This window comes from Lepus europaeus, chromosome 11 (genome assembly GCF_033115175.1).
Source record: "Lepus europaeus isolate LE1 chromosome 11, mLepTim1.pri, whole genome shotgun sequence".
NCBI classification, from domain to species: Eukaryota; Metazoa; Chordata; class Mammalia; order Lagomorpha; family Leporidae; genus Lepus; species Lepus europaeus.
The window spans coordinates 25,118,521-25,135,169 of NC_084837.1; the positions used below are offsets into that span (position 1 = coordinate 25,118,521).

The 16,649-nt window shown below is 50.9% G+C and overlaps 1 protein-coding gene across 1 annotated transcript in view; it reads left to right on the forward strand.

Annotated features, from left to right (window-relative positions):
- NIN (ninein) overlaps window positions 1-16,649 on the forward strand; it is a 111,923-nt gene that overhangs the window by 26,021 nt on the left and 69,253 nt on the right. The window contains exon 4 of the mRNA XM_062205146.1: window positions 11,448-11,617. Within this exon, the coding sequence (XP_062061130.1) occupies window positions 11,448-11,617 (170 nt within the window). The remainder of the gene's footprint in view (window positions 1-11,447; window positions 11,618-16,649) is intronic.

Here is a 16,649-nt window from a genome sequence, read left to right on the forward strand (position 1 = left end):
GAATCCATGCGCAGATCTCAACTTTTTTTTTTTTTTTTTTGGCATCAAGATAAACTTATCTTTGAATTCCATTTTCCAGAAACTTCTTGAAGTATCCTCATCCACACAGGAATTCAGTGATCGTGGGCTTTTGTGTGGTGTTGGAATGGGCAGCCCGCCCACACGCCTGCATGGTTGCCATTTCTTCAAACCCTGTGCCGTCACCTGCCAGAAACTTGTCCTAATAAACAAGCAGATGTGTGCTCATCACTGGGTGCCCCTTAGAGCTGTGTGGTGCAGGGATCCAGACAGCAGGGTGCTTGGCTGGGCTTGGCGGTAGCCAGGAAGTAAAGTTTGCAAAGCTGGATCTGCGTGATGTGTGTGCCTCGCTCCTGTGTGGGCACAGACCTCCGTTTGGTCCAGGTTCCAGGAGGGCCCCCAGCAGGGACTGTCTCAGCTTTGCTGTGTGCTTGCTGCCTCGCGTGGGCTGCAGAGAGTCCCTGTCTCAGAGCGGCAGCAGCAAGAGGAGCCATCACTGCTGTTCTGTGTGGTGTTCGTGGGACTCCCCTGGCATCTGTCCTGCCGGGATCTGGGATGGATCCTGTGGGTGATGTGTCATCTCCCAGGAGATGCAGCGGCTCAGCTCTTCCTCCCACGTTCACCACGTGGTTCCTCAGTGGCCCTGCTTAGTCAGTGTCTCCCTGGCTCCTCCAGCTGTTCGTGGGGCTCCTACGATCCTTTCCACCCACCCGTTCTTCCACCCACTCTGAGACATGGCCGCAGCCCCTCACACGGCTGGGGAGAAGGCAAGAGAAGGGACGGGGCTCGGAGGCAGCATTTCCCAGAGGCCATCTGAGGCCCCCTCTTCTTTGAAGAAAACAACTACCCCTTCAATCACGGACCATGGCTTTTTAGGGCTGGGGGGAATGCAACCATTCTGTCAGCGAGCAGTTGAGGCCTAAAGAGGATCATGGCTGAATTGGAGTCTCAGGGTGATGGCGGTGGAGGAGGCTAACAGTGTGTCACCCAGGGAGCTCCCGTGATGCCACAAGGCTCCCGTGCAAAAGACTGTAGCCTTGAAGTGGCTGAGGCAGGCCTGAGTCCATGCAGCCTGGCCCACAGAGGCAGCCAGAGGCATTGGGAGCGATTCGCACCTGATCGGTAGTGATGAAGGTGCCCGGGGCCTCTGTGCTAGCTTCTGCTTGAAGCTTCGGGGCGAGGTCTGTGCTATTTCTGTTTTGCCTTTTGGAATCGGTGGACTTAGTCAACTTGGAAAGAAAAGATTCCTCTCCAACTATCGAAGGAGACTTGAGAAGCAAAAAGATCCTAAGGCACCTCATTAGAAACAGAAGTGCCAGGGACTGGTACTCTGTAGTACACGAGACTTTTTAAGAACATGCATGCATGTAACTGTGATGTATTTGAAAGGTAGAGCAACAGAGGAGGAGGAGACAGAAGGAGAGGTTTTCCATCCATTGGTTCACTCCCCAAATGGACACAAAAGCCAGGGCTGGACCATGCTAAAGCCGTGAACCTGGAATTCCATCTGGGTCTCTTACATGGCTGTTGGGGCCAAGCACATGGGCCATCTGCTGCTGCCTTCCTGGGTGCAATAGCTGGAAGCTGGGTTGGCAGAAGAACTGGTGCTCTTCTATGGGACACTGGTGTTGCAAGCAGTGGCTTAACCCTCTGGTCACAATCCTGGCCCCTAAAAGGGATTTTTGTTGGTTTTTAAGCTGGACAGGTGTGCTATACCAGACTTTAATGTAGAAAGTCAGCGTGATGTGACATGAAGAGTCTTGAGCTAGGAGTTAGCAAATACTACCTCTGCCTGTGTGTTGGGGAGACCTTGTGTGTCGCCCCCTCTGTGGTTGTGGTCACCTCCCGTGTAAAAGTGGTTGTGCTGGAAAATACGTAAAATCCATTCAGCTCCCAGAGTTGATGTCTTCCCGTCTCCCACATGGATACAGGACAAACACTTGGGCCATCTTCTGCTGCTTTCCCAGGCGCATTAGCAGAGAGTTGGATTGGAAGTGGAGCATCCAGGACTTGAACCAGGGCCCATATGGGATGCCAGCATTATAGGTGGTGGTTTAACCCACTAGGCCACCGCGCCAGCCCCTTGGGTATTTCTAACATTTGCAGGCCATACACAATTAGCAAATTAAATTTAGCCTGCTACAAATTTATGGAATTTATTTTATTTTATTTTTATTTTTATTTTTTGACAGGCAGAGTGGACAGTGAGAGAGAGAGAGAGAGAAAGGTCTTCCTTTTGCCGTTGGTTCACCCTCCAATGGCCGCCGCGGTAGGTGCGCTGCGGCTGGCGCACCGCGCTGAAAATTTATGGAATTTTGACTCCCATCTGTGGTTGCATTGGCAGGGCGAGACCAAATGATTCTGTGAGCCAGATGCGCACTACCCCTGATGTTAAGCCATGAAGAAAGCCCTTTGTGTTTTTGTAAGATTTTTGTCCACCATAAATGGACACCCTCAAAGTCGTATTCCTACTGGCGTGTGCCCGGCATGTCTCCTGCTTTCAGAGAAAGGCAGCTGCTTGTGAACAGTCCCAAAGTGAAGCTCGAGTGGGGTTTGGAGGAAGTGAGATGGAGTCATGATTTGCAGTCTTGGGCCCCCCTGCCATTTTTCACCTCTTTGAGGCACAGTTTCTTTTAAAACTAGAGGATACAGCCTGGATTCTTCTCAGTATCTCTTTAATGCTCATATTTGTGATTCTCTAAGCTTAGAATTTTTCCCTTAAAAGGCAATAACAACAACAACAAAACATGGTGAAAAATACTGAAAATCAGATACGGGCAAAAAAAAAAAAAGTGAAAACACAGGGCATCTTTGGTCAGTTCCAAACTGATTAACATTGCCAGTGGCACAGCCCTCCTATCTATATGTGCAATTTAATTTCTCAATTATTTTTCTGGAATAAGATAGGCAACAACTTAATTATTAGCTATTTATTCCACTTGCGATGGCTTTGGCTTATAGGATTTTTGTAATGGAAATGTTGGTGTGAGCTCTGACCTACGTGAACGCACGGGCTGGGGCTGCCCTCCTGAGATTTTTTTTCTCTTTGATGCATCTTGCATTAGATTTCTGTTCGGTAGTCGATGCTAGTTAATGCGGGAAGCCCTGATGTGGCTCATGGAAAATGTCTTTCCTTTGTTTATTGCGGGAAGAAAAACTCAGGTTTGGGAAAGCCAAGTCACTGGGAAAATAGGACGAGGCATTGTTTTCATGTAGATGATATTTTTTGAACAGACCTTTTCCAGAAACTTCCTGCACTGTAATTATTTTACCTTTATCTGGAAGAAGCCGGGATATAATGAACACACGTGTTTTCAGTCGCTCCGTAGAGGCGCATGGAAGCGGGTCCTGTGGGCCGGCGCCGGGCTAGGTCCCAGTTTGCACTGCTTGCAGTTTGTTTGTGCAGCCACAGTGGAGACTTGGGGCCTGAGCCCTGCCTGAGGGCCCTGTCTTGCAGAGCTGTGAGTCACAGGGGGCCCAAGAGACTGCTACTGTCCTCTCTTTGGTTAAGTGCCTGTTCCCTTAGTGTTGATGAGATGCTAATGGTGAAGACTAGATGTTCTCACTAAAAAGCAAAAACCAAAAACACTCCCACCACCCCCAGTAACAACTGAGGTGTGTTAGAGGTGTGTTTATCAGGAAGTTGAAAACATCCACAGCCACCAGTGGTCATAAAAAATGACAGAACCGGGCCCTTGCTGCGGCTCAATAGGCTAATCCTCCGTCTGCGGCACCAGCACACTAGGTTCTAGTCCCAGTCGGGGTGCCGGATTCTGTCGCGGTTGCCCCTCTTCCAGGCCAACTCTCTGCTGTGGCCCCAGAGTGCAGTGGAGGATGGCCCAAGTGCTTGGGTCCTGCACCTGCATGGGAGACCAGGAAGAAGCACCTGGCTCCTGGCTTCAGATCAGCATGATGCGCCGGCCATGGTGGCCATTGTGGGGTGAACCAACGGTAAAGGAAGACCTTTCTCTCTGTCTCTCTCACTGTCCACTCTGCCTGTCAAAAAAAAAAAAAAAAAAAAAAAAAAAAAGAAAAAGAAAGAAAGAAAGAAAAAGAAACTACCAAAAAATGACAGAACCTTTCTGGAACTGCGTAAGATGACAGACACTGAGGACTGTGATACTGCACGTGGCTGATCAGTGCCATGCCATGAGTTGATGCTGTGTAAATCATGGAGAGGCACAGATGTGTGCAATCACTTACGACAGTGGCTGTATGTATATTTGCAATAAATGCTCTCAAAACTTGCAAATCCATGCACGTAAGGGGTTTTCAAGAAGTTCATGAAAGATGCATACTATGAAAAGCCTGTGCATGGGCAAAATTTCCTTTTTTTTTTAAAGATTTATTTATTTGAAAGACAGAGAGGTCTTCCATCTGCTGGTTCACTCCCCCAGATGACAGCAATGGCCAGAGCCGAGCTGATTAGCAGCCAGGAGCCAGGAATTTCTTCCAGGCCTCCCACTCAAGTGCAGGGGCCCAAGGACTTGGGCCATCTTCTACTACTTCCCCAGGCCACAGCAGAGAGCTGGATCAGAAGTGGGGCAGCCAGGACTGGAACTGGTGCCCATATGGGATGCCGGCACTGCAGGCTGGGGCTTTAACTGATGAGCCACAGTGCCGGCCCTGGACAAAATTTCTTCACACCAAAATAGTTTTATCTTTTCATTTCATTTGTTCATGAACTTTTGAAAGTACCCTCATATAACACAAGTGAAAAAAATTGATAGTGTATTAGTAGGCAGATTATAATATATCCATGTAAGCAGTCTATCAGAGCTATTTAACTGTGCTAAAGAACACTTAGGCTGATTGTCCAAAGGATAAAAATGCATTCTTTAAAAATATATATATGTGCAAAACATATGCTGTTTAAAATTTAATAAAAAATAGGGCTGGTGAGAATTGTGATAATGCAACAGTTTATTTGGGAGTTGTGTCTTACACTTTAGTTCATCTCCACTGGGTGCTTAAGAAGGTTTGCCAACAGGGGGCATGAAGATGATGGTTTTCAGAAGGGAAGCTTAGAACAGGTGTGCCCCTTTAAAGGAAGCTAACTAGGCAACTGGGACAAGCGTGAGAATAAGATCAGGGCAGCTCCAGTTTCTCAGGTGACAGACTGGATGATGTCATGCACCTGCCACCACTCCTACCTGTGAAAAATGAGGTTGAGGAAACTGCTGAGAGGTGAGAGGACCATGAGGCTCTCCTGACTATTCTCCAAGGTGCCCAGCGTCGGATGCCTTGCCCCGGCCTGATGGCTTTGGGCTGCTGCTGGCTCCACAGGAGTCTGTGTAGAAGGTCCAGAGTGTGGTTGGAGCTCCCAGGACAGAAGCTGCTAGATGGGGTGGTGATCCTGAGCCATGGAGCTCCTGTTGATTTTCTTCCCTCCAAATAAGAAAATTAAGCCTCTGTGAGGTTAAGTACTTGTAACCTTGATAATGAACCGAGTGTCCAGGTCCACGGTCATTTGATTCCAAAGCCTAGGCTCTTCCCATGAATCCTTGCTTCCTTGGAAGGTGTTAAAGTCTCGCTGGGTGGATAATTCTAACATGAGAAATGCTCTTAGAAAAATATGACCATGGGGGCCAGTGCTGTGACTTAGTAGGTTAAGACTCCCCGTGCGATGCCAGCATCCCATAAGGGCTCTGGTTCCTGTCCCAGCTGCTCCACTCTGGATCCAGCTTCTGCTATGGCCTGGGAAAGCAGCAGAAGATGGCCTGAGTGCTTGCTGGGTCCCTGCGCCCATGTGGGAGACCCAGGAAGAAGCTCTTGACTCCTGACTTCTGATTGGCTCAGCTCTGGCCATTTCGGCCATTTGAGGAGTGAACCAGCGGATGGAAGACCTTTCTTGCTGCCCACACCCCGCAACTCTACCTCAGAGAGAGAGAGAGAGAAGGAAGGAAGGAAGGAAGGAAGGGGAAGGGGAAGGGGAAGGGGAAGGGGAAGGGGAAGGGCCCGGGCCCATACACGGTGGTTCATCCTGGTTTACAAGGTGAATATTAGCACAGCTGTGCAGTCTCTCTTCTTGGGACAGACAAGATGTGGAGTAAAGAATGTAGTGTCTTTGAGGCCACTGATGAGGCACAGTGGGTTAAGCTACTGCCGGCAATGCCGGCATCACATATGGGAGCACTGGTTGGAGTCCTGGCTGCTCTGCTTCCAATCGAGCTCCCTGGTAATGTGTCTTTGGAAAGCAGCAGAAGATGGCTCAAGTGCTTGGGTCCCTGCCATCCATGTGGGAGACCTGGATGGAGTTGGGGATTCCTGGCTTCTGCCTGGACCACCCCAGGCTGTTGCAGCCATCTGGGGAGTGAACCAGTGGATGGAAGATTCACTCTCTCTCTCCTTCTCTCCTTCCCTCCCCCTCTCCTTCTCTCTCTTTCACACTCTCACTCACATTTATGCAATGCGGCCAAGCAGGAGAAATAGAAAATAGGGACGAAGGGGCAATGGCTGAGAAGCTTGGCAACCCAGGAGGACTCGGGAGCATCCTTCCAGGGAACTGCGATGCTGCCAGTACTGCAATTCTTAGTGCTTTGTTTCACCAGCATGGAGCCCATGACTGGAGCAGCTCGTTTTATTTAGGCTAAAGAAAGACATGTGACACAAATAATTTCTTTTATAAAAAAAATATTTGAGAAGCAGAGATATATAGAGACAAATAGAGCGCCCATCCTCTGGTTCACTTCCTGGACGCCCACACTGGCTGGCCCTGGGCTGGGCTGAAGCCAGTCTCTAGGAACACAACCCTGATCTGCCACATGGGCGGCAGGGACCCAAATGTGTGAGCCGTTGCCACCGCTACCTCCCCAGGTCTGCATCGGCAGCAAGCTGGCATCAGGAGCCAGAGCCAAGAACTGAACCCTGGTGCTTTGATATGGGATGCGGAATCATGACTGGTGTCTTACCTGTTAGATCAGATGCCCGTAACTTCATGTCTTATTTTTAAAAATATTTATTTGTTTGAAAGTCAGAGTTAACACAGAGAAGGAGAGGCAGAGATCGGGGCGGGGAGGGGAGGGGTTGGTCGGTCGGTTGGTCGGTCTTCCCCCTGCTGGTTCACTCCCCAGATGGCTGCAATGGCTGGAGCTGCACCAATCCAGAGCCAGGAGCTGCTTCTGGGTCTCCCATGCTGGTGCAGGGTCCCAAGGACTTGATCCATCTTCTACTGCTTTCTCAGGCCACAGCAGAGAGCTGGATTGGAAGTGGAGCCCATATGGGATGCTGGCACTGCAGGCAGTGGCTTTGCCCATTATGCCACAGTGCCAGCCCTTTATTATTGTTTAATTAAAAAAAAATTTAAATAGCCATTTTATTAGAGAGAGGAAGGAAGGGAGGAGGGAGAGAGGGAAGGATCTACCTAGTGGTTCACTTTCAAATGGGGAAGGGTCAGGCCAAAGCCAGGAACCAGGAACTCAGTGTGGGACTCTCAGGTGGGTAGGAGGGACACAACTACCTGAGCTATCACCTGCTGCCTCACAGGTGACATGTCAGGGAAAGCTGAATATTGCAAGTGGAGCCAGGACTCAGACCCAGGCACCTGGATACCTAATGCAGGCATCCCGAGCAGCCTCGTAACCACTGCGCCAAATACCTGTCCCCTCTCCATTCTTAAGAAACCAAACAAAATGAAACCCTAAAAACATGTGAGTCCCATCTATGGGATGCTTTCATGAAGCAGCAGACTGCCCAGAGCTGCAGTTCTGGGTGTAGCAGGCACCGAATGAGCCGTCCTTTGAGTTCAGCAGTGCCCTCCTGCTTGGCACATTGACTGCTGCTGGGGGCTTCTAAAGCCCTGGAGCCTGCTCACACTTTGCAACTCCCCGCAGTGGTGACGGCTCCGTGACTAACCGCTGCACCTGCCTGCTTTTGCCGCACTCGTCTCGTGCAGTCCGTGCGCTGTGGTCTGCACAGGAGAGGGTGCGTGCCGGTGTCATTCTAAGAGGTAAGTTTTCTCAGTGCTGTGACGAGCCGCCGCCTCTGCGGGTCACATGCACAGTTGGGGAAACTTGGGGATGAGGAAGCCTGGGTAATCCATTTTTCCTTTGTGCGTGCTAATGTTTTTATTCTGAAAGATTATGCGGTTTAATAGGGTTCTCTAGAAATTGACTTTGTCACATATGAGGGCACTTCAAAACATTCTTGGATAAATTGAATTAAGAAATAAGTTTATGGGGCCGGCGCTGTGGCATAGCAGATAGAGCTGCCACCTGCAGTGCTGGCATCCCATAGGGGCACCAGTTCGAGTCCTGGATGCGCCACTTCCATTCCAGCTCTCTGCTATGACCTAGGAAAGCAGTGGAAGATGGCCCAAGTTCTGACCCCTGTACCCATGTGGGAAACTTGGAGGAAGCTCCTGGCTTCAGATTGGCGCAGCTCTGGCCATTGCGGCCAGTTGGGGAATGAACCAGCGATGAGAGACCTGCCCCCCCTCTGCCTCTCCTTCTCTCTCTGTGTAACTCTGACTTTCAAATAAATAAATAAATCTTTAAAAAAAAAAAAAAGTTTATTGTCGAGACAGGCGTTTAGCCCAGCAGATAAGATGCCGATTAGGATGTTCGAATCCCATCCTGGAGTCCTTGGGTTCTCGTTCCAACTCCAGTAGCCTACTAATGCAGAGCCTGGAAGGCAGTGGTGATGGCCTGGGGATGTCGGTCCCTGCCAGCCATGTTGGGGCCCTGGATTGAGTCCCTGCTCCTGGCTTTGGTAGCAGCCAGGGCCATTGCATGCAAATGGGAAGTGAACCACTGGATGGGAACTCACTGGCTCGTTCTCTCGCTCCCTCTCCCTCTCCCCTCATCACCAGAATGAATCTATGTTGGTGCAACAAATGTTTGCAGTTCATTCCCAGCTTTTTCTTTTTTTCTTTCTTTTTTTTTTTTTTTTTTTTTTTGACAGGCAGAGTGGACAGTGAGAGAGAGACAGAGAGAAAGGTCTTCCTTTTGCCGTTGGTTCACCCTCCAATGGCCGCCGCAGTAGCGCGCTGCGGCCGGCGCACCGCGCTGATTCGATGGCAGGAGCCAGGTGCTTATCCTGGTCTCCCATGGGGTGCAGGGCCCAAGGACTTGGGCCATCCTCCACTGCACTCCCTGGCCACAGCAGAGAGCTGGCCTGGAAGAGGGGCAACCGCGACAGAATCCAGTGCCCCGACCGGGACTAGAACCTGGTGTGCCGGCGCAAGGCGGAGGATTAGCCTAGTGAGCCGCGGCGCCGGCCATTCCCAGCTTTTTCATAATACATATTTTCCATCAATCTTTTGAAAACCCCTCCTAAGTGCATTCCATGTAGGATTAACGTTTGATTAAAACCAATTATTATGATAATACAGTGTAACTCAATACATTAAAGTGTTTGAAGTTGCTGACAATGCAAACATCAGCAGATCAGTTCCTAAACGAGACTCTGCCGTGTCCTCCAAGTGTTCAGTCTCTGCTGCCTTCTATTGCTTCAAAAGGAGCTGTCCCAGCTGTGTTGCTCCCGCCACTGCCTGGAGTAGGGAGTGAATAGCTGGGGAGCGCTGTTGTGCCCAGGAGGGTCTGGGCAGAGGTCACGGTGGATTTTCTGGGAGAGACTTGTTTTCTCATGCTTGTTTCCCTCTGAAAAAGCCCGTCCTGCAACCAGGGCTCCTTGATCATTTCCCTGCACAGAAAGTGACTTTGCTCTCCCGCTGGGAAAATCCCGTGCTCCATCTTCCAAGGTTGTACGTTTTCCTTTTGGTCCTCTCCAAACCCTCCTAGTCACTCACGGTGTATCTGTGGTGCGCCACTAAAAGTGAGAACTGTAATCCATTAAGGATGACTCTGCCTTGCCTCTTACCCGATCAGCATCTGTGGGTATCAGCTGCCAACCAGGAGCTCGGGTGTCGGGGCCACTGCTGAACACTTGCAAGCTGACACGTTCCCTGCTGATGAAGGGGACCTTCTCCTCCGCATGCGGTTTTCAGTGTGGATGCTGTATGCTTCAGCACTTCCTGTTGGAGAATTGCTTGACCTCCTGAAATGACGTGGCTGTGACTTTTTCAAGTGCTGGATATAAATATCACTGAGCAGTGATATCACTTGCATAAATACCTCACTCCGAGCTGTGCTGAGCACTTTCAGAGTGCTTCTAGCCACACTTGTGAGGGTTTGAAATCTGGGGGCCTGGGGAAGGACATAGGGGGAGGAGGAGGATGGTCACACAGGACCACCCATCCTCCCCGGGAAAGCCCCAGCATGGTGGTTTCCGGGGAGACTCAGGAAGGGTTGTCTTTTAGTTCTTGTCCAATCAGCCACTGTCATTTGATGTTACATGCACAGAACTCATCTCAGAATCTATGTGTCTAAGTTGAGATGCACCTGCTGAGACCATCATGCTCAGAGCACATATTGCCTTCCCCAGGGAGGCCATGTGTGTCTGTGTGGATAACACAACAGACAGCAAAGCAGTGCTGGTCTTCTGTATGTTAGTGGAATGTTTTATTCTGCTATTACTGGGCAAGGCGCTAAAAAAAAAATCAGTGTCTAAGATGACATTTTGAGTACAGTGAAGTATTTGTTTTATTGCTTTAAAGCTGACTGTTGTATCAGAGGGTTTAGAGGTGATAGGGTGGCAGAGGTGGTGGTGGTGGCCCGGCTGGCAGCGGTCATGGCCATGGCCATGGCTGTGGTGCAGGCTGGGGGTGAAGGTGATGGGGAATCTTGAACCCGAGATGCCTCTCCATCTGTGCATGTTCCTTTTTTATTTTGGACAACACAGAAGCTCATGCAGGCAAACATCCCATTTTTTTTCTCGATGCAGTTTCACACTTGCTGTGTTCTTCCACGACTCTGAATTTTATAACGAGGTCCCGATGGCTGGTTCCATGTCAGCGTTGCTGAGAGTCTGTGGCGGCGGGTTCCTTGCTGTGTCCCCTGCTTGTCGGGTAGATCAGAGAGTGGCGAGCTTAATGAAGGAGTCGCTGAGCCAAGGGAGGGCTTTTCAGACTAATTGGTGTGGGTGCCAACTACCCACCGCGGATCCGGCGTCGGTTTTCTTACCATTTTCCGAGGCTTCCTGGGAGGTATCAGTCTGTGAATATAGCAACTCTCTCTATCTCCCCTTCCACCTGCTTTCGAAACACCAGCTTAATTAACAAAAGAACAAATACAACTCCTCACCTTTTCCTGATCTGTTATGTGCTTTGAAGTCAAATCGCTTGCTGCGGTGGGTGCACGCCTCCCACCCTCTGCAGATACCCATTCAGGGTGCCATAAATCAACCCGAATTAGAAGCCGCGCTCTGCCTGTGACTTGAGGGCTCGTACACGCCCACGGCCACCACAAGTGGCAAGCGGTGGGGGTTTATTTTGAGGCTGGTATAAGAGGCCAGGCGCGTCGGCTGTGTGTGTCAGCTCAGGGCCCAAGACGCTCGTGTCATGTGGCCTCAACTCTTGTCTCCTTGTCCAGACCGGCCCCTCGAAGCGCAGCCCAAGTACGTTCGAGGTGGCAAGCGCTACGGACGAAGGTCCTTGCCCGAGTTTCAGGAGTCCGTGGAGGAGTTTGCAGAGGTGACAGTAATTGAGCCGCTGGATGAGGAAGTCCCGCCTCCGCACCTGCCCGCCGAGGACAGCAGCGAGGTAAGTAGCTAATGTGCGTGTGCACCTGCGCGGTGGGCGGCTCTGGGCTGCCGGGGGCCTTGGCCCCTCACCGTCTCCTGGCTGGTGGCATTGCTTACTTGTGGACATCCTGGGCTCCTCTTTCTGTTGTTGGAATGCGTTCGCCTCTCAGCTTTTGGCGAAGCGGCCTCTCTGGGCGTGCTTTCTGCTTATCCACGAAGAATTCAGCCTTTTTTTGTATTCTCTGCGTTCTGCTATACTCCTGATTCCCCTTGGCGCTGTACCTCTCCTCGCTGTCTGTAATTCTGTCTTTCAGATTCATAAATCTTAAAAAAACCTTACCCGCACCTCCCCTTCCCCTGTGAAATGGCATCACGATGTGCATGGGCTGAAAGCAGTGTGTAGAGACGTCCTGAGCCCCTGCGCCTCCTCTTTTGTGGTGAGACTGCCAGCTCTCACACTTGGTTCTTGCCTCAAGATAGGAGCAGGGGCGCTTTGCTGGTGCTCGGCGGTTGCTCCCGGTGTCTGCCCGGTGCTGGGGTACTGAGCCCATCCTGCCATCCTGCGTGCGGAGACCCGCCTACCTCCTCGAGCTCCCTTCTTGTCATTCTGCACGTTTGCCATAATCTCCCAACCAAGGGGGAAGCAGTAGCATTTTTCTTTATTCTTTCTTTACGGCTCATTTCCCAGCATCCCAATTATAGAACGTGATGGAAAACACCATGCTGAGCAAGCTCTAAATATTTCTTGCAAATCCCAGCCCAGACGGGGCCTCCAGATATTCCAGATATGAATATCAAGTAGCAAAGAGACAAGGCACCTCAGCTCTCTGAAAGCGGTCTGTACACTGTCGGCTGGGTGTGGGGGCTGAGTGTTGGGGGGCTGCGCGTGCACATTGCTAACATTAGGAGTTCCACTTACTGAAGTCTGCGGGAAGCCTGCTCCCCACGCTGTCCCCCACAGTTAGGCATCGCGTGTCCGAAGCCTTCCAAAGCACTCACAAAGCCAAAGGTAAGTAGAGGTAGCCTGGGTACTGAGCAGAAATGAAACTTGCAGTAAGTGCTGCAATTGACAAGGACACGTGACCCATCTGCTGATCCGAAGTTGGCATCATGTTTTTAAAAAGAAACAAAAAACCAAGTAATGTTTGTCCTCACACCAGAGGTGAAGGAATAGTGGTAGAAGTGTGAGGGACTTGCTGGGGAGAGAGAAAAGCCACAGGAGTGGATGGGCGAGGAGTAGCGTGGGTGAGAAGTGAGGCTGAAAACAGAAAAAGCTGCGAGGAAGCAGAAGGAAAGCGCAGCCTGCAGCATCCCAGCCCCAGGGCCGGGGAGTCTGGGCCAGCAGCTGCTTCCCATCCCAGGGACGGTCGCTTGAGTGGCCTCTGCCCCCACCCACCAGGTCCCCTTGACAGTTTAGAGGAGAACCTTTGTCCGGGAACACACGTCCGTGCACAGCAGTTTTCCGTCTTCACATTTGTCTGCTTCGGTCAGCACAGACCTCTTCATGTCTGCGTTGATGTCAGCAGGGTCTTGTTGTATTACGTTGAGTCTGTTCTTATGTCCTTACGTGACTTCTTGACAACAACAAAACAAGAAAACAAAAAACTGGCTTAAGTGTCCCAAGCCTTGAAGGACGTAAGTTTTGTTATCTGGGAGACACTTGTAAGTCTAACATCTCGTTTTCCCCTCACTGTTTTCAATACTCAAGGTGTTGTTATCTTGCTAAGAAATTCAGTGAGCGCTTATTTTTTCCTATGGTAGTTTCAGCAGTATCCAGAAGTTCTCGGGCAGAGCTGACCTCGTTGCCAGCCAGTTTAGATCCTTCCTTAGATCCTGTTGCATCTCATCCATCAGTTGGTTTCACGTATAAGTAAAGATAAGAGCTGGGGCCTGGGCGTGGGCCAGGTCTCGCAGCTGTGTCTCAGTGAAAGCACAGAGCTCGCAGGGCCGTATCACCCCCCACGCGCCCAGCTTCTCTCAGATCCTGCAGAGGCTGCTAGGTACGGACCCTGCTGTGTTCACAGCCGACGGAGGCCGACACACGGCTGTTCCTCTGGATCTCTGTTCTCAGTGGGGACTTGCCTGTGACAGTCTGTCACATCCCAGGCCAGAGCAGCTACAGGGGTACCGGATAGCATCTTTTTATAAGTCCTGGCCTCTTTTATTGCTGAAAGTGGACTCAAACCAAAGCTCATCCAGCTGCTTATTTACCTAAAAATAAATGTTCCAGAAATTGAGTTCAGCCTGTCAGTTTGTAAATCAACATATCTCTAAAACATTAATAGCTTCATTTATGATATTTATTTATTTATTTATTTGAAATTCAGAGTTTCAGGGGGAAGGGTATAAAGGGAAAGGGAGGGAAAGAGAGCTCTTCCATCTGCTGGTTCACTCCCCAAATGGCCACAATGGCTGGAGCTGGACCATGCCGAAGCCAGAAGCCAGGAGCCAGGAGCTTAATTCAGGTCTCCCACATGGGTGCAGGGGCCCAAACACTTGGGCCATTTTCCACTGCTTTCCCAGGCACATTAACAGGGATCTGGATCAGAAGCGGAGCAGCTGAGACTTGAACTGGTGCCTGTATGGGATGCCGGCTATAGCCGCTATGCCACAGTGCTAGCCTTGTGATTCTTTTTGTTGTTGTTGTTGTTAGAGAAATAAAGAGCCAGCTTCCATCTGCGAATCCATTCCTCAAATGCCTGCAATGGCCAGGGCTGGGCAGAGGCTGAAGCTTGGGGTCGGGAATTCAATCCACATCTCCTCCAGGGTGGCGGGGGCCCAGTTACTTGAGCCATCACTACTGCCTCCCAGGGTCTGCATTAAGCAAGAACCTGGAGTCAGGATCTGGAGCCAGGAATTGGACCCAGATATTCTGATGTGCACACAAGCCTCTTAAACACTAGGCCAGACGCCTGCTCCATGTATCCCGTTGTTAATGTCTCTTCGTGGTTAAAAGAGCTAATCCCAGCGTCGCGCAGCAAGTGTCTGGGTTACTTGCTGCCCTCCCTGGTGTGCACGATGTGCTGGTCAGCTTTGTCCTTGCATCGTCACTCTTGCTGCCTACCATCTTGTCACAGTAGCATTCCTCTCTGCTGGCCAGTGGCAGTACCAGCCTCAGCCACTGGGGGCCGATCACTGGGCCACCAGGCAGTGTGGAAGGTGGGCATGAGACTGGCTGGCTCCCAAGCTGAATAGTGTGTGGGAGTACTTGGGTGGGGCCAGGCAGCCTCCTCAGTTTTGCTTGTGGTTTCCTTCCACTCCTGGATCCTTGCTTAACAGAACGTGAGACTCTTGGCTTACAGTTTCTCTTGCTTTGAGATACACCTGATTTTTCCTAAAGCAATAAAGGAAGTAGAGGAATTGAATTTGTTGTCGGAAGCTAAATCTGTTGTCAGAGGGGCTGGCACTGTGACATAACCGGTAAAGCCGCCGCCTGCAGTGCCAGCATGCCTTATAGACAATGGTTCAAGTCCCAGCTGCTCCACTTCTGATCTGGCTCCTGGCTAATGTGCCCAGGAAAGCAGTGGAGGATGGCCCAAGTGCTTAGCCCCTGCACCCACATGGGAGACTCAGAAGAAGCTCCTGGCTTCGGTGTGGCCCAGCTTCAGCCATTGTGGCCATTTGGGGAGTGAACCAGCCGATGGAAAATCAATCAATCTCGCTCTGTAACTCTGCCTTTCTAATAAATAAATAAATCCTAAAAAAAAAAAAAAGTTAAATGAAGGGGAAGGAGTTTGGTTATTGCTACCAAATAGGAGACTGATTTTAGCTCTTGGTTAAATCCAATCCTAATTTAACTTGACCTGAGGCCCTGTGGGGGGTGGGCCATGCACTGGAAGCACTCTCAGAGCCGCCCCCAGGTGGCTCACGAAAGTAACAACAGCGCCTCCCCTTTCCCTCTGGGCTGCTTCCGCAGTGGGAGGGCATGAGAGCTCATTCCTAGGCTCCTGGGTTTATAGGCGAAAAGATTTTTTTCTGCCTCCTTATTTGGAGTGCCTTCTCCCATAGCAGAAGGAAAGCTAGGTTGCTGTCCGTGGTGACCATTCTCTGCAGTAAATCTACAACTCCGCCCTTTGTCACCCACTCAGGAAAACATCCAGCCATGCAGGCGAGTGACAGCCTGGCTGTCACAGAGACGGCTTTGAAGCCACTAAATTTATATTTAATGTAAGTCCCGTGTGAAGCTGCAGGCTTCATTAGTCACAAGGGACTTGGAGCTCATCTGGTTGGCCCCGCACCTCCGGGACGCAGAGCCGTGGCTGGGAGCCTACACCGTTGTCACTGCAGGTGTAGCAACCGTTGCAACACCTTGGCTGTGTCCCCTGGATGGCGTCCACGAGGACCAATCTGGTTGGTTCTGATTGTGTTTGACTTGCGTTTCAGCTCGTGCACGTTAGTGTCCGACTAGCCTCCATGCGATCCCCTCTCTCCGCTAGGGCTTTTATTGATGTAGCCTCTTCCTGTTGCAAAAGAAACTATCGAATCTAACCACTCGCTGCGTCCCCCCGGGAAGCCGGGTCTGCAGGGCAAGGCAGCCACTCAGGGGGGAAAGACGCCGGTAGCCTTGCTCAGTTGTCAGCACTAAATGTGTGTTCCCGGATGTCACGTGGAAAAGCTGGCGCAGCGTGTGCTGGTGCCCGGGGGTCAGCTCCATCCACCGCCGGGCGGCCGTGTGCCTGTCCCTTGCAGCCTGCTCTGTGTATCTGGCAGATGGAGCCCGGGGCAGTCCGACCTCTCATGTCAGCAAGTGGCCGTGTTTCTGTTTCCTCATGCCATCATTCCCACTGGAGCCAGTTCAGTTGGATGTTGTCTCCTAAATGCATCCACACTAACAAAGGACACAGTGTTGATTCCAGCCTAAGGGGTGGTTGACGGGAAGCTTTTGGTTGTGGCTGTTTTTGCCCGAGTCCACGTAGAAACAGAAAGGCGGCTTTAGGTTTGAAGAGTCAACTTGTTTCCCTTTTCCTATGCGGTAGCTCCTGAGTTCACTTCAGTCGTATGCTTGCGTTTCTTCTGAGGGTGGGCGTGAGGGGAACAGCAAAACCAAATGG